The following is a 27,173-nucleotide window of genomic DNA, read 5'->3' as shown; positions in this document are numbered from 1 at the left end:
TTTCCAGAAATGCAGCTTCACATTTCACAGTAAAGTTTGCCTGAGGATACACAGAGTAAACACCTAAGCAACACAGTGAATAAAACAGCATTTATTACTGCGGTGCTGCATGCATTTTCCTATTGCAATTATTCTGCTAAATTAATTTGATTTTGATATTTTGAGATGAATGTTGCCCAGGCAGCGTCGCTTAATGATGACGTAGGTCGTCAAACGCAAAGTGAGGATCCCCTCCGATCCCCTCCACGCCAGAGAGCATCGGCATGAATCAAAATTGTAACTAATCATCACAGATTAAACATGTGTAGCCTGCTCCTCACGCTGTGCAGCTTTAGGTAAGACTGACAGTGAGGTAGGGAAGTAGTTTGGGAGTTAAAACTCAGTACAGGCTACGTCATCACTCGTTACTTTCACTTTGCTTGAGCTCCTCTGTTTACAAACAGCGTGCCACAGCCAAAAGCAGGTATGTGTTTAGCATCACAAACCGTATGTTGCACCATGCAGCTGGTTCATTCTTGCACCACGGCAAGGTTTCCATGCTCTGCTTTTTGCTTCTGTAGCCGTTCTTTACGTTGACTGGTTGCTAGCCGCTCCTGTGTGCAGAGAACATCGGCGAACTCCATTGAAACTGTGGGTGTTTAACTGTGTCGTGCTAGTCAGCAAAACTATAAATACTTTAAACTTAAAATATGACATTTTCTGAGTTGTGAGAGTCCTCTGGCAATTTCGGCTCGCAAAGAGCAATTCATTTCAGTAAAATAATGCAGGTTGTTTGTTTGCTAGCTACATCGCGACGTGCGGGAGACTGTGGCGGGCATAACAGGTGAAACATTTCTAAAAGTTATTTTTTTTTTTAAAGATAGCACTTTTTGTTCTATTTTAATTATGCCGAACTGTAAACTGGCCTCTATTATAAATAAAATTTTGTCGAAGCCCATCGTATAAGGCCCGCATGCGTGCTGACATGCGAGGTAACTTTAAACTGACACATTCATGAATGAAACTTTGGCGTGAGCATTTTCTCTATACAAGACAGAGCAGCATTGGCTTCATTAGAGACAAGCTGAGTGGCTGATGCCAGTGGTATCCTGTGCCTTTCCAGGTGTAGGTGCTAATAAAGAGCCTGACTAAGCAATTATAAGAATTGTGCGCTTTGGAATAGTCCATTAATTAACCACCTGTTCAGTGTAGGCCTACCACTGCAAAGATTTTGTACACTTAAATGGAACAAAACCTTCATTAATGTCATGTGTAACACCTGTGTTTACCTGCTATTTCATGTCAAAATGGTTGTGTGGAAATGTCTGTTAGCCCTCTTGAAGTGAGATGATAAAAGTATTCTACTGCAAACACTATACTGCCCAACAGTTTACTGAGCTTTACTAATTGTAACATAAAACTGCATCCATTCTGCATCCTCAGCATACTTTCTCCAACCATACATTTTTATTCAGAAAATTCGAAAATACATTCAAAGCAACATTTTTATCCATTAGCCTGCCAGAGCCTGGGTTTGGGGTACACTGCTCCAAGATTCAGGTTTCACATCTATATCATTTCAACATACCTCATCCCAGAAGACATATTATGTACAGTGGATTAAAATGAATTGAAGTCGCATACTTGACTAAAGTCATTTTCCTCTATATTTCCTTTTCACACTAGTTGGTGTAAACCTAAGAGTGGGCTTTGTTTGTAGTGGAAGGAGGGAATTCTGGTCTTCTTGGTGTCTTGTGCTGTTAAAACTTGTATATTGTTGCAAATTGGAAAAAAAATACACAATACTAAAAGCAAAACAGTGTATTTTTCTCTGTAAACAAAAAACATCAGTGAGTTTATTATGGCAAGAAAGATACACAGTTTTCTGAATGGATGCACATCATTTTTTTTTTTTGGCACATCACTGTTATCTTGAGGTCTTAGTTGACATTTTGGCACCGTCTTTAGTCTTCACCCAGTTCCATAACTGCATTAGGCTTTGATTTACTTTGCCTTAACTCTACGAAGGTACTAGTAGCAAAGTACTGTGTCAATCAAATGGGGAAAAAAATGGTACGTAACAGTTGCCATGATCACTTTTTTTTAGAAGTGAAATGCTCCCTCAGCTGTGCATGCATTTTGTCACAAAGCAGATGTTAAAAAGGATGTTGTTAAAGATAAGGTTGCTATTCTGGTGTGCTTAAACATAGGCCTCGTGGTGTTATGAAGCATGCTGAGGTGGTTGGTCATTAGTAAACAGGTAACAGTTGAGTAAGTTTCTCTGCTTTACTCTGCTGAGCCTGTACTTAAACGTAATAAGAGGTTGTATAGCCCGGCATTACAGTCCTTTGGTTGTGATGACACGGTTGCATGGTGCTGGCTTAATCCTTTACACCAGTCATACCCAATGTGATCATTACCATGGCCACAGGCGACTAAGGGGAAAATGGATGTTTAACCATTACATAATCTTCATTCTAGTATTAGGCCTACATTGTAATCTATATATTTAAGACAAGTGAGTCACTAATAAACCCATGCTCTGTTATTTTTGCAGAGGTTTAACAATTAAGCATTAAGGCCAGCCTCCTGCAGGCCTACTGTATGCTTTGCCAGCATCTACTTTTCCTCCAAAGCATGTTGCTGAATGCAGACTGGCCTTTTTGTGTTTTCATCATCTCTCATGGAGGCTTGCTTACTTCTTAGTTACAGCCAAGCCTTGTGAGGTTCCTGATAGTTTACAGATCCGCTTTCCCTGCAGACCTTTTAAAAAAACTGTTATTCTTTCCTTATAAATATAACCCCTTCCAAATACAACTTAATTTATTTGTATTGCTTGTCATAACAAACATGTCTGAAACGACTTAACAAACAATGAGCCTGGTATCATACATTGACCTTACAAAACAGTAGGATGAAACAGGAAGGAAACAAAACATAGCGCAAAATGGACTAAGCTTGGGCAATATATCGTTATTACATTGATAACATGATATAAGACTAGGTATCAGCTAGATTTTTGGATATTATAATATCATGATATGGCATAAGTGCTCCTTTGTTTGCCTCTACCTTTTTGGTCATATATACACATTACTTATGAGTGTTTAAAAAAAATCTCATTGTGTAAATATTTTGTCAAAGCACTGTTAGCCATCCATACAGTATTGAAACAATATCAACATCGAAGTTTTTGGGGAAAAAAAGATTGTAATAAATCATTTTGTCCTCATCACCTAGCCTGACAAGACCGAAAATATCAGGTTCTAGCAGGACAAAGACAGCCTACCTATTCTACAAAGCTTCAGCCTTATATCGCGTACAAGGAGAACTCCCAAAAAGGCTCCATCATCGATACTAATGCTGTTTTAAGTATTTGCACAGAGAGATGCACACCGTACCAAAGTAACTCCCGTAAAACCAAAACCACATGCAAGAATAGCCTGTGTGTGTTTTTTTATTTGTTTGTTTGAAGATGATTTGCCAGATGGTCCAAAGCAAAGGGAGGCAGAGTGTTTTACGGTTTGGTTGTCACATAAACCAGCAGGCTGCTGAAGATGCCAGGAAAATGATGTAAGAACAGCAGCACGAATTACAGCAGGTCTGCAGTAATTGTGACAGCAGTGTGGAAATCATGCCTGTCAGCATATATGTTTTAGATAAAAGGTCTGATTTATGAAGGTATGTGCAACATAGGTTTGTGCAACACCCTCCCAAATCAAACTAATGTTTGAATATCTGGAGAGTAATAAAAACATGACATATCAACAAAGGCTCCATCAGTCAACAATTAAAAAGCAACATATACATGCCAAAGACAAGGGGAGACATGAAGTACCGCTTTGCTGTTTTCATACCAAGTGGATAGAGACATAAAAAACCTATAATATAGTAGGATTCAGACAGCTTAGATAGTGTGATTATTCATTGGCTGCTGTCTATTGAAAGCCACGAGCCAAGGTACTAGTGAGAATTGGGTAGGACATTGAACCAATAATATCAAATAATTTCCAGAGAGAGTCATGTGTAGTCATGACAAAAACAAACTATCAAGCTGTTACTCGTCAGTTTCCAGTGCTTTGGCATCAAAAATGTCCCTGTGTCTTCAGTAAGTGGCTACATCCAGCTGCTAACATGTTAAGATTTTTTTTATTTTCTTTTGGTAATAAGGAGCCAAATCATAGATAACTAGCATCAGCAGACTGACATACTTTTTTTTTTTTTTTTTAAAGCCAAAGGTGGTATTTGGTTTTTATTATATGGGCTGTAAATCCATCTGGAACATCTTTAAACAAAATTTCAATCATTCATGCTCATTTCAAATCAAAAGCCCCAAAAGTTTTAGTTGACTGATTTTGTTTACTTCTGTGCAAACAAAACAAGTTATGTGCAAAGTCTTGTGGGAAAAGAGATATTTCACCATTAAAATGAACTGTTTTACCAATCCCCTAAACAAGCCTGGCAGGTCTAGACACATGTCATTAAATTTAACTAAACATGCAGACTTAAAACTGCTGCAAATCCTCATTTTTCAGATTAATTCTAATCACTTAACAAAGTGTATGCTGTAACAAGTCTGGACTACTGCCTGTAGAAACAGAGATTATTTTGGTGGTAAGGTGACCAGTGGGATAAACACCCCAAAAGCAGGTGCCTTTGTTTTTTTTTTTTTTTTTTTTTGTTTTTTTTTTATATATATATCTTGCATTTTTTCTCTAATTTTTCCACAGGTGTTTGCAGTGATGCAAGTGGCAGTGCAAGAAATCAACATCTCCTCAGAGCCTGAGTGCCAATGTACCTACTTCCTGCGGGTGGACTGGGAGGGGCAGGACCTAGGATCAGGGTTCCAGTTGCTGCTGACTGATGGACAGGATGCCTGGAGAGGAGAAGGTAAAGTGTCACCCAATCTAGGGTAACATCTCTACGTTTCATCTAATCACTATGTGGTCACCGTGGTGGTGGTGGTGGTGTGTGTGTGTGAGAGAGAGAGTGAGAGACAGATAATACCACTTCATTCCATGTAGTTTGCACATTTGTTTTTCTTTTGCCAGGTACAAGTCAAAGCACTGTATGTGTTTCTTTGAGATGTTTTTAACAGCAGATTCTCTGAAACTAATTCCCCTTCACTACAGAAGAGTTGCCTGCCATCTTCAAATTAGCCTCATAGTTCTTGCAAAATATCAAGTTGTTGACAAACTCTAACAAATGAAACAATGCCTAAGACTTTTTTTCCCGCATTGTTTTACTTGTGGCAGCAACATTGGACCTGATCACTGCTGTTGGCTTATTTTTCTCTCCAGTTTTGGCTTCACTGTAACTTTGATTTGTCACATGAACGCCCACATTCTCCTCAACACCTCTCTGCCTACATTAACAAGTTAGTTTCTTGATATTTTTTTCCTTCACAAATTTTGTATGCATACAATTTTTTAAGGGTTACTCATTAGCTGTTTCTACAAAGCATTTCATTCACTGAATTCTGCTGTGGCTTGCACCCCATTTTGTTACTACTAAAGGCGATTGGAGTTTTGAAAGCAATGACGACCAACACGGTAAAAGCATTTACTAGTGTAGCCATAATGGTTGGTGGACGAAATCTGCTCTTGCACAGGTGCTTATATTCGATTTAAGCTTCACATTCACAAAAGTCTTTTTTTAGGAGCAAATGCACGTAAAATCCTTGTGCTGTCAAGTCCCGGTTGTCTCACTTTTCACCTATCTGACCCCACATATTTGTCCTAACCTGACGACCCATCTTTGGACAACCTCACCTGTTTGACCACACACACACACCATCCTCACTTCACCTGTGCACATAAGAGGGGGCATCCTTATTGACCTTTTCGGTTGCATGGACAGCTAGTGATGCTCATGAATCCACTATGTAAAAGTTAGTTTAGTTAGTGAATGTAGTTATATCTATAATTTTAATATTTTTGGTGGACTGTATATATGTTTTTCTTTGCATGTCTAAAACACACCTTGGATGCTTTCTGTATATATGTATGGCCTTCTGTAGACCTTTTTATTAATATACAATTGTGTACTTCTACAGTTTTTTTTGTGTATTCTCATGTTTGCTTTCATTTCTTAAATATATTGTAATCTCGGTATAATCTTATACATCATTATAGTTTCATTCCTTTTCATTTTCTCAGGTAGATCTGCTAAATGCATACTTTGATTCTTACATTTCTATTTAATATGATTTAATCTTGAACTTGCTGGTTGCATATGTTTAAAAGATGCCTCAATTTGCTGTATTCTTAATTGTTCTGTTTTTTTTTTTTGCTTTATCCTATTACTATTTGCTGCTGCTATGGCTCACTTTCCTCAGAGGACCAGTAAAGTTTCATTTTATCTTATTTGTGATTCTAACAATATTCTGTCATTTTATTGTTTTATTATACCTGCATGTATAGTGAGTGAGGCGGCAGTGTGTAGTGAGGCTGAGGAGTTGGAGATGCAGAAGGAGAGGTACATCCAAGACCTTCACCAGGCTCTGACCGGGACAGAATCCTCCGTCACTTACAGCTTCATCCTGACGCCCTGTCCGCCAAGCTCCAGCTCCAGTATCACCCTCGCCTACGAGAAGGTGCAGAGGGACATCTCTGTGAGTGATGCACACACACTCACATGCATCCCTCAGTTCAACAAAGTGATTTTATGCCATTTACAGGTTCACATACTGGGAAAATGTACCTGTGGTGGATAAATAAGGGTCAGCTGCCACACTGGCTGGGAACTGTCAGACAGAACGCCTCAGTTAGGAGTAGGAATCACTGGGTGACTCATGATACAATATTATCACAATATTTTACCCATGATAATGATGGTATCACAATACAGGTGTTTCTGATAGATTTATAGCTCAGATTTATAGTCAATTTATAGCTTTCTGCAAACAATACATCACCATAGCAACCCACTGTCCTGTCCTGTAGTGTTTTCTGTCTTCCTGCTGGCTCCATCGTATAGTGTTTTTTTCCCCCATGCCATATTGCTAACTGCCATTTACCATCTACTGGAAAAACCAAACAAAAGGATACAAGGAAGTTTATTGGTCATTGTATAGCAGGTTGTATAATGAAATTAAAATGTGATTCCCTCTTGATTGATTTATTAAACATTGTTTATTATTATTTGTTAAACATTATTTATCAAAAAGGATTTGAACACTAATTTTTAAGCTTTGAAGCATTCAGATCAGCCCTAATATATATAAGATATATATAAGATAATCAGCTATGATACATTGGGATATCTGACAACTTAAGGGCACACATATCCTGGAAAAGGTAAAATAATTTTCCAATGAGCAGGAAATCAGCCATATTTTTCAGTGTTTTAATCTGCACAGCGGCTGCAACATGAACATGACAGAACAGTGCCAGTTAAATACCTAAAGGCAGAGAATGTGCATCTGTGCAAATCAAATTGAAAACTCGATACTTGGCACACATGTATTGATAATATCTCACAAGAGGAAGTATACTAATATATTGCATTATGGATTTATTGTTCCACCTCTAGCCTTAGTTATACACAGTTTAGGTCGTATTTTCAAAGGTTATTCCTGGACCAGTGTGCTGCTCTCTGACTGCAAAACCTGTAACAAACAGGATTTGCAGTTGCCTGAAAACTTAAAATTCTCCACTAAATGGTCAGCTACACTTAAATTAGTTGCGGAGTAACATTAAAATGTGACACATCTCATACTCGTCTTAGCAAAAATTATTATTGGTGGGAAGTGTGAGGAGTCATAAAGTTAATTTCAGGTTCTTGAGTGTTTCTCGACAACATTGTCAGCTGTGATCTGTAATAGCACGTGGGAACTGTTATGACGTGACTTGTGAACTGCATATTTCTGTACCGTGTTTTGACCGTTGACGTTGACGGATGACCTCGAAGTCATCTTGAGAATTTACATTGCTGGTCTTCACATGAACTCAGTCCCACATGTACATAACAGTGCACTGCACACCCTCATTTTTTTTTTCAATCTATGTTGGTGGCTTAATAAGCTGAGAGAAAACTACATGGAGCTGTTTTGCGTTCCTAAGTGAACTCAGGAAGTGATTAATAGAATGTGAACGTTGACACCATGTTGACACGGTGAGGTGGATGTTGTAGCAGTAACCCAAGCCGTGCATTCACGAGTCTGCTGTGATGTTATCTCACACTGGGTTTGGAGTAAATGTAACTGGCTTAACAGAATAATAACTAGACAAATAAGCAGGACTGTGATAGGAGACATCCTTTAATTTGATCCAGCACCTCCATGTAACAATCAGTTCTTGTCTATTACAGGTCTGCGGACCATCTGTAGAAAGTCGATACACTAGGTCGTTGCTCTCAGGCTTGATGAGATATTCATGAGCTTCAAGGAATCCGAATATTTTCCTGGGATCATTAGTCAGGTCATATGGCCACATAACCCCCGCTGCGACGACAGGGGAATACTCAGAGATCAGCGCTCCTGTTCATAATGGAGCTGTCATGTCATAAATCTTCCCATTGTTATGAATCATTGGCCCTTTGTGTCGCTCTCCAAAGTGCCAGGTGTGCAGTTATGATTTAGAGTTTCCCCTAACTTTTTTTTAAGCGATGAGGCTGGGAGTCATTTTGTTTTTTGGACCCACTTCCCTGTTTTGTCAACAAACAGAGACTTATTTGAAACATTTTTTGTTGCCAAATTGGCCAGCTGAGGGTTGTTATGTGACTTTAGGAAGCTCATAAGAACTGTTAACTAAAAGAAAGAGGTTAAAAAATACATTTTGGTGGGTTTGGACTAGCGTCATTTTGGTGAGTATCGACACAGTTATTATGGGCAACGTCTTTAGCAAAAGACTGAACAAGCCATGTGCAGGGGTCACAGACACACATGCTCACTCATTCACGCACGCATTACGCATACACAAAAACTTTGTTGCCATGGTAGTAATGACAGAATGGAAATCAAACTGCATCTGTGCAACAAACGGGAAATGAATAGACCTTTCTGTTTTTAAAAATGAGAGTTTGAAACAGTCGATTTACAGAAGTATACAGGGATGTGTCAGCGGAGGTATCCAGGGTTTCCTCTTGCTCAACATAAAAAAAAAAAAAAAACAGTGTTTCATCCATTATAAAGTTATGAGTCATAATGAAAGGCTTCCAGTCTAATGCCTGGTCGTTGACCACTAATAGTAGCTCACAACCAACTCTGAAAAACACCACGTGAAAATTAAAAAGACCTCAGAAGTGAGACTCACACACATGTACAGGTGTTACCTGTGGTGGTTAGCATACCAAGCATGTGTGTTTGTGATTATGCATTTTGTCAGGACTGCCGAGTGAAATGCTTCAGCTAAAATAGAAATATCTATGACGTTTTGTGCTGTGATAACTGTGGTGTATGGCATTAATGTTGGTTTATCATACAGTTAAATGATGGGATTTGTTTCCCATGTCTTCTACAGTGATTCCTGTGAACTGAAGTGATTCAAGCCATCAAGCTTATTATAGTACCACGGTACTGTCTGTTGTCAGAGCAGTCAGTAGTGATCATGTAGCTCTTGTTTTTTGTGTTTTTTAAAGACCCACTCCAATGAAAATCAAGAACTTACCCTTGTTAACATGTCTATGTGGCGTTTTTCATGCTACAAGACATATCTGAGACATGGCTGAGATTTTCCACTTTGAAAGTCAACTAAAGGGGTGGTGCCTTCCATATCATTAGCACCAGATCTGCTGGTCACATGAGTGTTTAATTTTCAAAAAAGCAACAAGACAAAATCGAATATGTTGCTTCACATGAACAATTACTGAATTAATGAATTAGTGTAATTAAGTCAGATGTTGATTTTTGATTTTTTTTTGTTAACATGTACAGATATCAAATATGGTACAAAGTTATGAGCCAATATACAAGCAGGCAGAGGTGAATATATGCATATTCATAGTCTGGACATACTAAATGAAGGCAAAGTATAGAGTTAAATCTTAGCCGTTTTAAGGCATGTGGGGATGTTTTGTTATGGAAAATGCCCAGCAAAACTGTTTGAGTCTGGAGAAAACAACAGACAATCATCTCTTTGAGAGAACTTTAGATTCTCACAGTTTCATGGCGATTTTACACCCATGACAATGAAACCATTTTAATGAAATGTTGCACATTTTAGTTTGCCATCCCTTTAAATTTATGTAGTGGTAATCAGGTTTGGCAAGGTTTCCTTCCATCTGATTTTTGACAGCATTTCTTTTTCCTCTTCTTTTTTTTTTTTTTTTTTTACCTCATATGTTGCTCATTTATCATACATTAACTTGGAGGGAAACATGCCCTTTCATCTTTTTTAATCATCAGTATTCTGCAACAATTAGAGTCACTCGCCCCATATTAGTACAGCAGTCACCCACGCCAGTAGTAAATTTACAATAGGTGGGGTTCCATGCAGAAGTTCCTCCCCACATAAATGTGTCTTGTAGTTGATCAGTGAGGCGTCAGAGGCAGCATGTGAAACAGTGGCGTCTCTATGACGACTTGAGAAACCTTTGCCCACATCAACATGACTTCAGCCAACATTGTTCAGCCAATCCACTGGGGTCTCATCACTATACCAGTCAGTAGCACTACAGTCTCACTGTTATTGACCAGTAGTTTTTGTTGCCAGCTGGGTGATGACCAAAGTCCTGACTAGTTAGTTTGTCTCTGGTAAAACCTTGAACAGGTAAAAGCTCATTGTAAACTCTATCTAAGTGTATATGATGAGATGACAAAGAACTGATTGCCAAAAGGGCTTAGAGGCGGCATTTCCATGTAGAGCAGTATTTTAGACCTAAGTTTATTTACTTAGTATTGCTGAGAGGCAATGAAGTAATAGCTGGCAATTATTAGACACTTTCAAACTGCTGGATTTTACAGAGAAATGAAAGGTGGGAAAACATGAAACAGGATGCAGCAGAAAAGAAAAGACAAGAATGAATGAAAAGGGAAGAGAAAAGTTTGGTTCCTGTCACGGTGACATTGCTCATGTTTCCATTTCAGCAAACTACCTTTGGACTCATTCTTACACTTAAAAGTGAATAATGTGTTTAGGAGCAATACACATGGTTTCTTTCATGAGTGAACTGATTTATAACATTTCAGTTCAGAGTATATTTTTTCCCTACCACCCACTTTGATCAGTTATAGATGATAAACGATCTGTCTTACTGTAATGTCATTCCCTGCTGTTTTGTCTGTTTTCATTTTTGTTACAGTGCAGCATTTTTTTGTAGGTAAGGTTCCCCCTAAAACATGTCCCATGCTCCCAGAAATCTTTACCTAGCATGTAAGTGTTCACATACGTTAATTGGTTGAGTCAAGGGACTGCTGTTAGAGATTAACTGAATTCTTTGTCCAGACATCTGTCACCAAATTTTTACCATTATCTCCCTTATCCAGACTGCACTGCCACACACGAGCAAATGTGCACGTCCCAACACACAGCTGCATCTCTCAACCCAGGGGTCAGTTATTTGGGGAGCTGATGGTCTGAGAGGTCAGCGGTGATAGTGACAGTCCAGACAGGCTTTTATCTGTGTAAACATGGTAGGCCATGTGTGAGGAAAAACTTTGCCTCCCAGGAGACAGCAGGCTTTAAGCATTTGAGAGTGCTAGTTAACAGGTCAGACATCTAAAAAGAGGAACAGGCAAAAAGAGGAAAGTCCACCATGAGAAACTGACCAGGGTGCAAAGTTAAATTTATTTGGAAAGACTTGCCACACCCTCCTCATCTCCTACATAGTTATAGTTTCTTTCAAGGGCCACTGTAGTTATTTTGCATGTTTAGCATAATATCTATCACGTTTCTGATAATCTTTTCCCAAAGCAAGCAGTCGTATTTTAAAACTCCTGTATCATTTTTCCTACCATTTATCCAGCCTTAGGTTTCCATTCATTCCACTACGATATGAAAATGAACTTTCAGAGACTTCAAACTTTATTCACGCCAGTATAAAGTCGTCCACATTAGCTTTCCTAAAAGCAGCAGCACTGTTGTGTTTTGAATGAGTTGACATGGGGGGAAGTGAAACGGTCCTTCCGCCAGGAAAAATAGTCCCAGGGGAAACATTTGCATTACACAGCTAAGTATTAGTTCTGTGGTTTATGAATGAAGATGACTTTATTTGCCACAGAAGCAGAGCATTATAAGGTGGGTTTCAACTTTGGCTTCCACCAAAAATTGAAATTTAGAAAAAGAAGGATTTTCACTATATGTTGGGGAATCTGTAGTCCCCGCATGATTTGCAAAATGGTTTGTTACAATGTAAAATCTGGGGAAATTGTAGTAATGGGCCAAACTTCAAAATCACTGGTATGATCCTTTAAGAAAATAGTTTATATCTTGAAAACATGTCTTTTTCTTTCAGAGAAGTATTATGTCATCAAAGCAGATAACAAGAAGTTTCCTGTTAGAAACTGTCCGAGATTTCTTTTGACAGTTGTGGATATGCCACTTGCATATGACTATTTTATTTATTTTTTTTTTTTTTTTAACTACACTGATAAGCTGTAATATCTCTGCAGCTCTCACTTTTCTTCCTTTGTCCATTCTCTCCTCCAGTTCAGGTTGGGTTCTGTTTTGCTGAACGCAGTCCCAGAGCCAGCGGAGACTGTGAGGGAGTTACTCATGCACAGTCTGAAGAAGGGGAAAACACTGCAGCGCCACAACCAGAAACTCCAGGAGGAGAACCAGAGACTCCAAAGCGAGCAACAGCACATCACCGCAGAGTAAACACATGCAACACACATAAAACACACACACTTAACAAAATACAGAGCAAGCAGCGTTCCCACTGGTCATGTAATTTCTGGAATATCTTGGAAATTTGAGAAGCGTTTTCCAGACAGTGAAATTCAGGGAATTTTATAAATTCTCAAGGGAGTTTAGGGAATATCAGGGAAATGTGCAACTGGGTCAGAGTACATGAATATACCAAAATGTGTTTCACAACTTGTTTCACACATTTCTAGCATCAGATAGTGTGTTTATTTGTTTTCCACATTGTGTTCCACTTCAAGTTCAATTTCAATTTGAAAACTAGATTGTTAAGACCTTTACAACATCAGCATTAACAAACTGGGAACAAAAGACAATTTTAGGGAAGTGCTCCCACTTTGTTATAGTCTGTAGTTTTAGTCATTGGAAAGTTATGAAATGTACATGAAGACCTCAGTGGCTACCCGACACAACATAGTGCAATACAGCAACTTAAAAATCAAAAGGTTTGAGTCCCCCAAAATCCATTACGCCTTTCCCTCTGAGTTCTTACCCAATCCTCATAGCAGTCTGTGGGGAGGGGTCGCCTGCCTCAAACTGTATGTCACATTGAGCTATGAAGTGATGTCATACCGGTGTGCACGTGTGTAGGAGGCTACACTGCACTGAAAACGGGGCCCCAGTGACTAAGAGGCCACATTTCCCAACACATATAGCACTTACTTTTTTTAAGGTTGCATTTATTGGTGTTTTTATTCTTGATGACAAAACTGAGCATCACGGTACTATGTGCAAGTGAAGACAACAAAAAAAGTATTTCATTCTGAAGAAGCCAAAGTTGTGCTCAGTAAATTGTGTAAGCTGTTGTCAAAAAAGGTGGGTGGGTTTCCTTTGATGGTGAATTTCAGTTTCTCCATACCCCCCAAATATCTGAAATACCTCTGGCAAACAATATGTACATTTATATGTGGGCACAAGCAGAAACACACAGTTTCACACACAAATAACATCAGGGATTTGGTTTCAAGTGGTGTGGGAGGCCACTCACCTTGAGTGATTAACTCTAATCAGCTTCTCAACTGCAGCATCCATCACTGATTAGAAATCGTGGTGTTTAGTTTCTGTTTCCAGTGGGGAAACACCCATATCTACATGTATTTTCCACGGTAACTAGAGTGATCTCCATAGGTGGCCTTAGGGCTGGTTAAACACAGTAATGGATTCAAGTAGAAGAGGGAACTGAGATTTTCAGATTGTAAGATTTGTGTGTTTGTTGCTCTCCATTGAAGGCTGAAGCGCTATGCAGTTGGTAAGGAGGTCCTCGAGGCAGAGCTGTACTCGCGGTTTGTCCTCGTCCTCAACGAGAAGAAAGCTAAGATTCGCAGTCTACAGGAAGCTGCCACACGCCTACAAGAAGCCAGGTATATCGGTTATATGTGGTAGAAGTTAAAATCTTTTGGTGCCCCAGTGATTGGGATTGCCCTCTGTATCACCTCACTTTTGCTGTATAAAATTTTCACAATGCAAAATCATTGCCCAATAAATTGCCCAATAGCTTTTGACATCCACACTATTCGGTTGATAATGACAACCTAATGATTCATTCGCTCTTTTGTCGCAATCATGGGATTTTTGATCATTTTTTGAAGTTTCATTATTATGTAACTTTGTTCAGCAAAGGCATCATTGACATCAACATGCTGATTGACATCAGCATCTTGTAATATTGAGAATATCTTGTTTATGCCATAGACCATGGTATTTCATACTTTTTTGTGTAAAAGAAATGTGACATCCAGTGACAATCTAGCATCATTGATTTGATAGTTAAGTACAATAAATAATTTTCTTGAAATTAAAAAAACAAAAACAAAAACAAAAAAACAATAATTTTCAGGTAGGTTTTTTTCTCATTTTCTGGTAATTTTCTTAAAATGAATGAATGAATGAATGAATTCTTTTTTGCCCTCACACCCCATTTTGAATACCACTGCCCTAGACTAGTGAATTGTGAAAAGTTTGTTTTCTCTCTCTGGTCTCTACTGCAGGAGCTTGGAAGGGCAAAAGAAGAAAGATCCAGAACGATCCCGTCAAACACCAGGGGAGGAGAGGGTGGTTCAAGAGGATGAGTATGGAGGCAGTACTGATGAAGAGCCTCAGGGAGCCCAGGCTGCCCCTGCCCCAACATTACCGTCCAGGGGTAAGGACACTGAAGGTGAGTCCGTGGTCCTTCCCTCCAGTCTGAATGATACATGCAGTTGTATGCAGAGTGGGCTCAAAGAACTATGCCCTTATTTTTGCATGCGTTAGTTCATTTAATGCAATTCGCACCTTCCACGTAGCCACTCATTTCTATTTATTTCAATACAGAGTGAAAATGTATTTGTGGCAAAGTTACTTTACCATTGTGTTGTAATTCAGTCTAATGTCCTTAATGTTTTGAAAAGTCTATATGTCTTTGCAGTCACATGCTCGTGTAAAGTTGATATCAAAGTGAGAATTCCATTTATGTGCCATTGTGTCCCAGCGAAACAGAAAAAAAAAACAGTACAAATATGTTAGCAAGTTTGAAATTAACTTTAAAATATCAGTTAATTTGTTATCAGTTAATTACTTTCGTTAGATCAGTTGACTTTAGTCTATGAATCTCTGCCAGTGATGATCTTGATTAGTCCCTCCACTCTGATTGAAGTTTTTTTGAGCAGTGATATCAGCTGCTGTCATGTTTGGGTCATGACAGCAGCTGGGTGAGAGCTACTGCTCTATATTGTTCTTGCCATATGATCCTGGATCAATGTCTTTTCAATTATAATTGTCTTATATGTAGATACAAACAAATAAGAGAAACAGCAGGCAGACAAATGATAGTTATTTTACCATTACTTAAAATATGCCCACTACCAACATTTTACTGAAGAAAAAGTGAAACATTTGATGATACCCAGGGGGGAAATTAGATAACTGCAGCACTAACATCCAGCAGAAAAGTAAAAGAGAAGAATAAATAAGAATAGTTCCAAAAATGGGATGTATTAAATGTAACATATCTGACAGTCAGGATTCCACAAGAAGTAAGTTTGGCATTTTAAGCATTGATTATGCTACCCTAAATGCTTTACCAGGGGAGAGTTCTTATAGAAAGGAAGTTTCATAGAAAATAACTAATTGTTGGCCGAATCTTTTAATCAGTGGTCCCTATGATATATCAGCTCTCATGTGCCTTTTCCCGGTGTAAAATCCATACATCCACTGGGCAAAGTGCCAGTTGGCGGGTAAGGGAAAAAGCAAAGTGCCAAACATGATGATTAAAAATCCAAATCCTCATGTCTGTCTCCACCATGCATTTTAGATACAAATTGTAAATACATACACACACGAATTTACACTCATAATACATAATAGATAATAGATAGATAATGGTTGAATAGAATTATTCAACCATTACCTCAGAGGAAAAAAACAGCCCTTTGTGTATTCAGCTAAATGTGGGGATTTAGCAAGACCGGTTTAATCCAATCTTAGTCTGACTGACAATATCTGACTGCTTATTGCCTCTAATGTCTGTTTTATCCAACATTTGAAATGACATCACATAACTACACTAATTAGGGGCATAAATTTGTCAGACCAACAAGGTGTTTTTTGTATGTCTGTGTTTTTATTTGAAAAAAAAAAAAAGAAAAAATGGGCTACTTGAAGATTTGTTGTGATTTGAAACTGCTGTGTACCTGAGACTGAGAGGTTTCATGTTTTGTAAAGTATGACAAATTTTTTGGGGACAGTGGAGCTGTTGTCATAGGAGCACAGTGTGTTTGTGCATCGCTCAACGCTGAGCATTATTCCTGTCCAGGAACCAAACAGGACGTCACTGACAAATTATGTAATCCAGAGTAGTGGGCCTCTATGAACTGACATCTGAAAACAGCTTTTACTCACAGCTAAAGAAGACAAGCAGCGCTGACCTTGGCCTCATTTTATATCAACCTCCAGACCCTTAGCACTCAGAGGGTTCGATATGATTAATGTGCTACCAGCAGTTGAGTAAATGTTTCTATGAAGTTGTACCCTAAGTCAAAACAATATTGAGTGGCACATAAAACAATTTAAATCCTACTCCCTCAGTTCAGCACCATACGTAAGAGGTAAGGGAGAAGTGGCCAGAGTGGAGCATGAGGTTTTTAGGGAGTTTTTTTTTTTTTTTGCCCTCTGCATAGCAGTGTGCTTTCCTGATTGTGAATGTTTTTCCAGTCTCTCACACATGTTAAATCCTCCACGGCCAGGTTGGGTTGGGCCGATACGTCAAGGCCCCTGGTCTACGTAGGTATCCTCATTCCCTGGGCCTTTTCCTTCCATATGAGTGCTGAGATTGATGAGGAAAAGCTCATAGGTTTCTGTGTTGTTTTCGTTGCCACGACAATGACTCAGATGGCTGTGTGTTGCCAGTCAGGCTGGACAGATAGAGGGAGGGGAAGGGGCAAATTGACTTTCTTATAGGAAATTTGTGGTGTCACAATGTTTGTGTCTGTGTGGTCTGTATAGATGCTGGTAAAACATTTTCATAACTAGTGTTTTTGATCTGTGGAGGAAACAGTGTGTACATGAAGCGTCCTTGCACAAGAAAGTAACTGTTACCTGCTCCAAGGAGGCCACTCCCAGCTGCCACTGCCACTCTGAACCCCCCAAATAAAATATATAGATATGTCAAGAGGATATGCAAAGAAACACATTACACAGTGTGCTATGTGGTTATTGAGGTGCTTGAAAATGGCAGTCTGGAGTGTTGTGGCTGAAAGCCCACAACTCAGCTGTGTGGTGCCTCTGTGGAATATGCAAAACTATAGTTTACAATGACTCAGATCACATTTATGTGATTATGTTTCTGTCTCATTGACGCCTGTCCAGTTTGTTATAGTTTTACTTGCTCGTGCTGTTTTGACAATGTGTTGAATCATTGGGTCACTCAGTTTAACAGACTGCTTTTACAGACTGCTTCAGAGACATGAGTCATAATATTTGCAGCAAATATGGGAGACCTCGTGGAAAGCAGTCACCAAATTGAAATGAAGGAAATAATAAGAAAAATACACAATTGTAGGGATGTGTCCACGTTTTCCACTCCTGTTCTTTTCCCACTTGCTTCAGTCATCATGTTCCCCTGTACTTTGATCCTGGGAACGTGCTGATTTGCGGGTTGAGAGCCATCTGCCTCTCCGTCGTTCCATGTGGTAGTCCTGGTATCCCCATTTTTAAGGAAGGGGGAGAAGGGGAGGAATTAGAGAGGTGACGAAAAGAGAGTCAAACAGAGCTGAGAAGAGGACCAGATGTTGGTGGCAAGCCATCTGCCATCCCTCGGCCTCAAAGTGTAAAAAAGTTCATTTCACTCCTGAGACAAAATCTTTATGAAAACTGTTGCACATTGCTTATTTCACTGTACATTCCCACGAATTAGTAATCAAATGGGACATTTTGTTCCATTGCATGAAGTTATTTTACTGGTTTAGGCTACATTCAGAGGATTGCACCTGTGCTATTATAGACTATAAGTTGAGTATTAATGTTTGAAAGTGCAATATAAATGTAGGTGGGATAACTGGATGACTTATGTGTGTTACATTTACATGTTTACAGAAATGTATTCATATAATCATTAAAGGACCATACCAGTTATTTTGCATGTTTTACCTATTATATACAAAAAATATCTACTTCACTTTTCTGCTTTTTTTCCCCCAAAACAAGCAGTCATATTTAAGTCCTCCAATATAATTTTTCATGCCTTTTATCCAGCCATTGATTTCCATTCATTTCACTGTGATATGAAAATGAACTTTCAGAGACTTAAGACTTTCTTCACATCAGTATTCCATCACCATAATAAAGTCGTCCACGTTTGTTTTCCTAAAAGCAGCAGCACTGTTGTGTTTTGACGACTTTAAATTGAGCGGAGTAAAATAGTCCCGGGGGAAACATTTGGTTTACACATTGAATTATCAGTTCTGTTGTTTATGAATAGTGACAACTTTGTTAGCTGCATATGCGCAACATTATAAGATGGGTAACCAAAATTTTGATTACATGTTGTGAAATCTTTAATTCCCCCCACATGACTTGCAAAATGGTTTGTTTTGTTATAAAATGTGGATCAACTGTAGTAAAATGGGCCAAACACTGAAAATCACTGGTGTGGTCCTTTAGACACATGCATGTTGATAAACTGATACTCCCTCTGCAGCAGAGGGTCTGGTTATGGGAGTCAAATATTCAGTAACATGGATTCTATGAAAATGGGGTACCAGAGTAATCCCAGTTGCATAATCTGATTCGGGTTGGGGGGTAGTGTTCCTTCGTCATTGCTGTGGCAATATTGTTACCTAACTTTCATGCCACTTAAGACCCCTTGAGCTGAATTGAGTTTAATTGAATTGAAGTTTATTGTGGTGTGTGGGAAACCTGACTCTCATCTTTCCTTCAGAATCCCACAGCCCAAGTCCATTGGGTGACAGCCTGAGTGACATTACAGATGTTGCACCATGTCGCAAGAGGCGCATTCGTCAGCTCAGGGCCCCGGAGTCCGTGGCTAAGCGAGCAAACCCACAGACATCCCAGAGAAAAAGGTAGGAGACAATCTGCATGACTGTCTGCATCTCCTAACAACCAGCGCTCTATGTGGAACAGTAATTGCAGTTGTTTGAACAAATTAACTGTCTGCTGTAGTTTGTTTTAACAGTGCATGAAAAGCCGCTCCTCCCACACAATAGCCACCACCCTAATGGTATATAAAAATGTTAACATCTTTTTTTAGATGTGTTTGCTGGCTTTGTAGCCTGTAAAGATCACATTTGTTCCTCCTCAAGTCTTTTCAATTAGCAAGGGTGCAACACCCAAGTTAGTGCACGCACATAGAATATATTCACATGTACAATGCTGATGCCACTTTAGGGGATTGTTTGTCTATATGGATCACAATTATAAAGATCTTTATGAATTTGTGCACCTGACTTTGTTTTTCTCCATGTTAATACTGGACACCTTCTCTACAAACTGATTTCTTTGCTCTGTTCTCCCTCCTCTCATACTCCTCCCCTGTGGTTTTCCCGTGAATGGGAAAATCAAACATCATAAAAGTTTCCTGTCAGGGGTCTTGTTTGTGTGGGGTTATTACACCCACGCTGCAGTCACTTTCTAAGATGTAAACCCCTGGCCCTGGTAATTCACCACTCAAATGGGGTCGTAGCTTGCCCCCCAAATTGCGGCTGTGCTGTATGTGAAGAACGTAACGGCTAAACGGCAGTAAAGCAAATCTCATTCACATGGTAGCACTCTGTTGTAAACCACTGATTGACTGAGTTTGACCGCAACACAGTTGGTGACAGCATGTCCAAATATGTAGAGGAATGTGAGTGATTGTGCAGCAAAGTGGCAACATGAATGGAGTAAAAAATGCATGCATCAATAGCATACCATACTTCAACTGGCGTGTTGATGCACAGGGTGAATTCACACCCTGTCTGTTGCTAAGTCACCAATAAAGAGTCTTGGGACAGTGTTTGTAGTAATTATAATTAGACTTAGACTTTTTATTCATATAGCACGTATCTAAAAGCAGACATTACAAGGCACTTAAAGGAAAAGCCCAGCCTAAAACACATTAACACTGTTAAAAAATAAAACAGGGGTGATTCACATTGCCAGTGCGGTTTTGTTGATTTAGGGTGTAATTCTGTTTTTCCGTTGGTAAACTCACCAAAGGGGAATCCACTTACATCACTGGAAGATATTCTTAGCATAGCTATAATGGTGCTTAATAGGAAAAATTATTTCAGTGATCTAAAAGAAATATTAGCTTCAGGTTTCAATGTCAACACCTTAAAATAAATGAGAAAGGGTTTCTTTGTCGACTCAGACATCACAAGGAGAAATCCAATATAGAAATGGGAGAGCACCCTTCTCTCTCACATTAAAGGACCATAACAGTGATTTTGAATGTTTTTACAATTTACCAACATTTAACATTGCAATGAATCATTTTGCAAATCATGTGGGTCTACTAAAATTTCACAACATATAATCAGTATCCCTCGATTTTCAAATGTGAATTGTTGGTTGAAACGCCCACCTTGTAATGTTTTGCTTCTGTGGCTAACAAAGTTGTCACTATTCATAAACCACAAAACTGATAATTGGCTGTGTAAAGCAAATGTTTCCCTGGGGACTATTTTCCCTGGCGGAGGGACTGTTTCACTCTGTCCCGTTTTAAGTCCTCAAAACACAACAGTACTGCTGCTTTTAGGGAAACTAATGTGGTTAACTTTATTACAGTGATGGAATACTGGTGTGAAGAAAGTTTGAAGTCTCTGAAAGTTCATTTTCATATCGTAGTGGAATTAATGGAAACCAGTGGCTGAATAAAAGGTATGAAAAATAATGTGTGAGTTCTAAAATACGACTGCTCGCTTTGGGAAAAGATTAACAGAAACATGACGTGTATTTACATTTTGAAGCTATTAAACTATACATACAAAAACACTGATATGGTCCTTTAAGCTCCACTGCCACTGCAGCTGCTCTCTATGTGAACTGCATTGATTGACTTTAGTTACTAAAAAAACACATCACACCTTAATAAAGGACCAGAAACGCAGTGTTCATCTCCGATGCCAGTTTTCAAACCACATTCATGAATTTGAGGCTGGACTTTTTTCTTTAACAATAAAAGGAATAAAAAAGAATAACATAAAGTGTACACAAGAATTTTAAAAAAAGAGAGAGAGAGAAGAAAAAATGTATAACAAAGGATGCAGGACACATTAAAATAAACCATTTACATAAAAGTCTATAAATTTTTATTTGAGGAAGTTTTAGGGGAAAAAAATGCTGATTTTGCTCTCCCAACTGAGCAGGTTGAGCTCCAGCAGCGATGGCGCTCTAATAGTGAACACCGGTCAAAGGTGAACATCGTAAGGGTTTGTGGAGAGGAGGTAGAGCGTCCCTGCTCCTGAGGGAGCCCTTATGATGCTCACATTTTCACCACAAAGATTAAAGTTGTCACCACACACTTAGCAATATGACATAATATGACATATATGCAGTAGCTGGCTGGAGAGTTGAACATGTGTCACCACTCTGGCACTGTAACATGGAAAGCAAACGCCGCTGCATCACTGTACTCAGAGGGGAGGCGAGGGCACTGCAGAGGAGGACATGCCAGAAGGACACAGGCAGCAGAGAGAGAGGGCATTAAGAACACGAATGGACAAAGTATTGATTTTGAACAGCGGTGTCGCCTTATTCAAGTTGCCCACTTTTGCACCGCGGAGGTCAGCTCAAAGTTTCCACTCCTGTCCCCTCGTATCAGATCTAAAGAAAAAGCCCAGCTGTCCACCTTCAGGGCACACCGCATTTACAGCATTCCACTGAGCAGGAATATCATATTCACCTCTTTCAGTTTATTGGCGGTAAAAGACCGCTGTTGTCCCGCAGGATCTCTAGGTTTATGATTTCTGCTGCTGGGCTTGTGAAGTCAACTGCCTCAAGACTCTGTCTGTCTGACTTGTCCTCACTCTCACTCTCTCTGTCTCACTTACTATCAGTCTAACCACACAAACACACATATATATACCGCCTTGGCTTTAGGCAGGCCAGTTGGACATGAGGAGACTGGTCCAGTTGGCCTAAGGAGAAATCCCTTCCCCAGTGTGTATGAAGCCTTCACGTGAGCACACAGCTCCATTAACAAACGTGGGGAAAACATCAGACTTGGTTTCTGACCAACGCCTCTATCAGTGTTTACCCTGTCCTCATTAATGTTGTTTGTGCCAAAGCCATGGGTTTCAGTGTCGTCATACATTTGTGTTCTGATATCTTTTTATTTGAATAAACTATAGTGTTGAGGAGAACATTCATCTGTTTGAATATTGCTGAATGTCATTATTCTATGGTCAAAACAACCAGCAGCGGGGGGATTTCCAAGGGAGGTATAAGAGAAGGACTTGTTAGCCAAAATCAGCCACCAGTCTCAAAGACACAATTATGCAACTTTTTTCTTTTTTTTCCACTCTTTTTATTTCTCTTTCTCACACTCATCTCCATAGTGTCCATAGACCCTGTATCTCCACTCAATGTCAGACACTCAGACAGCTCTACACTGTTGTCGCTACCCATCCAAAAACCTCACAATACTAGTGTCCTTGTGCCCGTATCTCTCATTTGCCAGATTCTTTTTTGGATGTGGCTATTTAGAAAATATTCCAAAGGCATGTCACAATCTGACGTTGTTTTTTTGTAGCGAGCCTCCAGCCTTTTCCAAGAGAGTGTGAATATCCTTGCCCAACTTTCTCAGAGTGCCAGTGACTGTAGGCTGTGCCACATGCAGATGGCCATAAGTGGTGCCATCCATCGCCAGCTGCTCTCAGTAGTTGGTAGTGGTGCCCATTACCAGGGCTATTAGCTTTGCCTGCTACAACAAGAACCAGCAGGGAGCAGATCAGCAGCTGTGGCTGCATGTTTGATCACTCCGGTGGCTCGGTGCAGGCCTCCCTCTGAGCTGGCACACACGGCCCTGCTGCAGAAGAGATGTCTTTGTCTGCTGGGGAAGAGAAAGGCTGCTATGGGGTGTTAGGGTCGTTGGCAGTCATACACCCAGCTATTGTTTTTCATCTGTATCACCCATCCCACTCACCTTTTCTGTGGCCTCTCTCCCTGTCTCTGTGCAGGTCCTCCACAAAGAGGACAGAGAAGAGGAGAAGCAGAAAATGAAGGGAGTGAAAGGAAAAGAGACTGCAGAGACTTAAATGAAGGCCAGACAAAGGGAAGATGAGAAATCAGATTGTGGACAGATTAATAGAAAGAGTGTGTTTATTAACTTTTGGTTGTTCCGTCAGAAAAGGAGACAGGAGAGAATCTTCCTTTACCACTGTTGATTGAGCTACACTAATTAACTGGTTATCCTAAACCCTAAATTCTTATTTCTTACTGGATGCACTTCCCATTAATGTATCATTGAGATAAGTGTTTCTCTCCTCAGAGTTAGGGGTGGGAATCACTGGGGCGATATGATCACAATATTTTACCCACAATAGTTAAAGTATCACAATACATTCGATTTTGTGATATATTGTAAGTAATCCACGATGATACAGCAGCACTGAAACTGAAGAAGAAATTGATCATGTTTTTCAGTGTTTTAATCTGCACAGTGTTTTAATCTGCACAGTGACTGCAACATGAATATGACAGAACACTTCCAGTTAAAGTGCCCAAAGGTTTGTAAACACAACATTCAAAGCTGGCCCCTCCCTGGCTAAACTAACCACCGGCGAGTTTTCATTTCCTAGTTTGGCAGTGAAACAAATGCCATCACTGTCTGAGGAAAAAAAAAAAACAACTTCATCCTCATCCTCTGGAGCACAAGTGTATCGATAACATCTGACAAGAGGATGTATCGCGATATACTGCATTATCTATTTATTGTTCCACCCCTAATCAGAATGAGATCAAACGGAGCTAAATGGAGCTTGCATCCGTGATACGCTTTCTCTCCTCCCACTTCCCTCTCTCACCCCGTCGCTCCCTCTCTCTCTCTTACACACACACACACACACACACACAAACACACACACACAGGTTCTGTAAACTATCAAATATTGCTCCTAGCCATGACAGATAATCACTACAAGACATGGGACTGATAGAGCCTTATTAACGTGTGTGCACGATGCATTTTACTGCATTTGTGTTGGTTTATAAACAAGAGGTTTGTGCCTAGACTGTGCATCCCTATAACATGCTCCATGTGAACTGTGCAAATGGAGAGATGCCTTATCGTTACGGATGTTGCAGAGTTTTCCATTTGGATGGTTGTGGCTTTGGGAAGAGAAATTCCATTTTATGAGGAAGTGTAGAACTTTTATTTTATATATTTTTTTAGACAGTTGAATTTAAGAGCCAGGTATGATCATGCTGCCAAGCCTGGTCAAAGACTAAACGTTTGTTCTCCGATTCTACAAACTAGCTCATAATTGGGGTATATGCCTCTGCTCTGGTATGTCACCAGACCTACTATGTGTGGGGGCTCATATGCCCATGTTTAAGCTTAACCCCACCTCTTAGGGTTGAAATGCTCACCTCATGTCCCCTCTTCTGTGTGTTTGAGTCTCTGGTGGTCCTCTATGGCAGTGTGTTTCAACCCCCCCACCCCTTCTCCAGTGAACACATCTCTTGTTTCCTCTTAACCGGTTCCAGCAGGGGAGCAGTGTTTGTCATACAGTTGGTAATGATTTAAACAAGCTCAGGGCCTACCCCCATCTCCTCCTCGCACCGTTCCCACTCAATAGCCTTGTTCTGAAGGATCTTTTCGTCTTGTTCCCATCGAGCTAATCACAGTTACAGTGGGGTAGGATCAGTGGGAAAGGTTAGCCGTCTCGTGTTTCCATGTAGTCTTGGGTTTTCATGTTCATTTTCAAAAGCCAATTTGAAAAATAAAAGTTCATGATGCTGATATGGACTGTGTGTGGTCTGGAGAGTGCTGGAGATTCAGATCTACCCCTTGTTCACATGTGCGAATGAGGTATCTCTCCCTGCTGATTATCGAGACCGATATAAGACTTTTCCAACAATCTGTGTTGAAACTTTGATTTACATGAAAGAACAAAAGCGAGTGGGTGGGGTAATGTTCATTCATCCATCCATTCATTCATTCATTTATTCATTCATTATACTCTGAATAGTACCATTTTCCCTTTTCACTGGATTTGTGTTTAATTTAGTTTTACAGAAAGATAAAAAAAAAAAAAAACTTTGTTTTTGAGTGATGCCTGTACTTACTTGCCTTACAGACAGTTTTATAGGATTTATGCAGTTATATTAATATGCTTGTGTAAGGCCTGTGAGCGCAAAGTGTTAAACACAAGAAATCTGACATCGATCCAGCATCACTGATCTGACTTTTAAATGTCTAATTTTAATGACTACCAATATAGTTTTCCTGTCATTTTTAAAAGATATTGTTAATTTTCAAGGTTTTTTTTATTTTATTGTTTTGGGGGTTCTTTTGTTTTTGTTTTTGTTTTTTTCTAATTTTATGGTAATCTTCCTGTTTGTTTGTTTTTTTGTTTGTTTGTTTGTTTGTTTTCCCCAAATGTTCAGGCAATTTTCTATTGCTAATTTTCAGTTTTTTTGTCCCATTTGGTAATTCAAAGCAAAAAATCAATATTGGTTGATCCCCAGCGCACATCCTCTCAGTCAACAAGGCCTGGGGTGAGAGTTGTTCCACATTAGTGAGATGATTTAGTGCAGGGGAAAAACAGGTATTTGGCTCTACAAGGTCATATTTTACAGGACAGAAAATATGAAACCTTAAGTGTGAAAGCAGCGGTCCCTGAGGATAAAATACCGGTCACCTGTTGGCCTCCATTCATGTTTTCCTCCTCCAGTCCTCTCACTCAATTCCATCTTCTCGTCTTTTCTCCACTGTCGATATCCTTCCTTGCCTCTAAACCCTGTACCTCTGAAATTATGAGGGCACTAAATCAAACACAGACATTTCGGGATACTGTCATGACAGGTAAGTCAAAATATACCTGTATTGAAAAACATGCTTGGACTTGAGTTGAGAGCGGATGAGGATCTTTAATTCTTGGCATAATGTTAACAAAGCAAACACACAAGCAGTAAATCCAGCGTTTGATGTAGCCCATTTTAGGTGGGGGAGCTGCTGAACCACAATTACACACACAGACACACACACACACTTACCTATCTGCACACAGGTATAAACCTTGCCCATGTGTTTCGAGTCTTGGTCCTTATGGGCCACATGATATACTTCCTGTCTCAACAGGAAAACTGCTGTAAACCAGCCTCATTAGCCTGCTGACCTGCTCTCTTTCTCTTTTTCTGTGTGTGTGTGTTTGTGTGTGTGCTGCACAGGAGTGACTCCCCTGTGGTGGCCAGCACAGCAGCCAATAAGCAGCAGACACCCCAGCGCTCCACAGATGCTGCGGCAACACACCCAACTACAGACGACCTGTTTGAGGACTTTTGACCCTTTACTTCCCAGCTATCTCTTTGAACAACTGTCCCATACAGAGACATTGATTTATACTGTAAAATTATTTTTATAATAAATTATCTTCAGTACTTGACCTGCTTCTGGAAAACTTTGGGTCATAATAACATTTTAATTAACAAGTTTAAAAAAAAAAAAAAATGATGTAAACCCATAGTTCTCCAGAATCACTGAAGACAAATAGGAATATTATAGGACAAATAGGAAGTATTTTTATCCCATTGTTTGTTGATAGTCTATATTTTGCAACAAGCTTTTATGAATTTAGTGCTGTATTTAAACTGAATGGATGAGTCCTTTTTTTTATTATTGTGATACTGCTTCTTGGCTGTGATGACTAATAAAAAGTGTAAACTCGATTGATATTCTGTTGTTTGTGTGTGTGT

At 39.5% G+C, this 27,173-nt stretch overlaps 1 protein-coding gene across 5 annotated transcripts; it reads left to right on the top strand.

Moving 5' to 3' along the window:
• The first annotated feature begins 200 nt into the window (after positions 1-200).
• xrcc4 (X-ray repair complementing defective repair in Chinese hamster cells 4) lies at positions 201-27,146 on the top strand. Of its 5 annotated transcripts, none has more exons than XM_030066123.1 (8): positions 201-335; positions 4,710-4,869; positions 6,402-6,592; positions 12,567-12,733; positions 14,012-14,143; positions 14,771-14,937; positions 19,195-19,336; positions 26,649-27,146. In XM_030066123.1, the coding sequence occupies exons 2-8, from the start codon at positions 4,722-4,724 to the stop codon at positions 26,761-26,763; spliced, it is 1,062 nt and encodes a 353-aa protein (XP_029921983.1). In that variant the 5' UTR covers positions 201-335; positions 4,710-4,721; the 3' UTR covers positions 26,764-27,146. The 5 variants fall into 5 exon arrangements, with proteins under 5 accessions (XP_029921983.1, XP_029921984.1, XP_029921986.1 ...); XM_030066124.1 differs by having other exon boundaries at positions 207-463; positions 4,720-4,869; XM_030066126.1 differs by having other exon boundaries at positions 207-463; positions 14,771-14,922.
• Positions 27,147-27,173: the final 27 nt, after the last annotated feature.

Source organism: Myripristis murdjan, chromosome 12 (assembly GCF_902150065.1).
Source record: "Myripristis murdjan chromosome 12, fMyrMur1.1, whole genome shotgun sequence".
Lineage (NCBI taxonomy): Eukaryota > Metazoa > Chordata > Actinopteri > Holocentriformes > Holocentridae > Myripristis > Myripristis murdjan.
This window is presented reverse-complemented; position numbering and strand designations above follow the sequence as displayed.

Coding starts and splice junctions, on each gene's coding strand:
- xrcc4 (XM_030066123.1), top strand. CDS start 4,722: ATGCAAGTGGCAGTGCAAGAAATCAACATCTCCTCAGAGCCTGAGTGC. Junction 14,938..19,194: donor CAGGGGTAAGGACACTGAAG/GTGAGTCCGTGG, acceptor TCTTTCCTTCAG/AATCCCACAGCCCAAGTCCA. Junction 19,337..26,648: donor CAGACATCCCAGAGAAAAAG/GTAGGAGACAAT, acceptor TGTGCTGCACAG/GAGTGACTCCCCTGTGGTGG.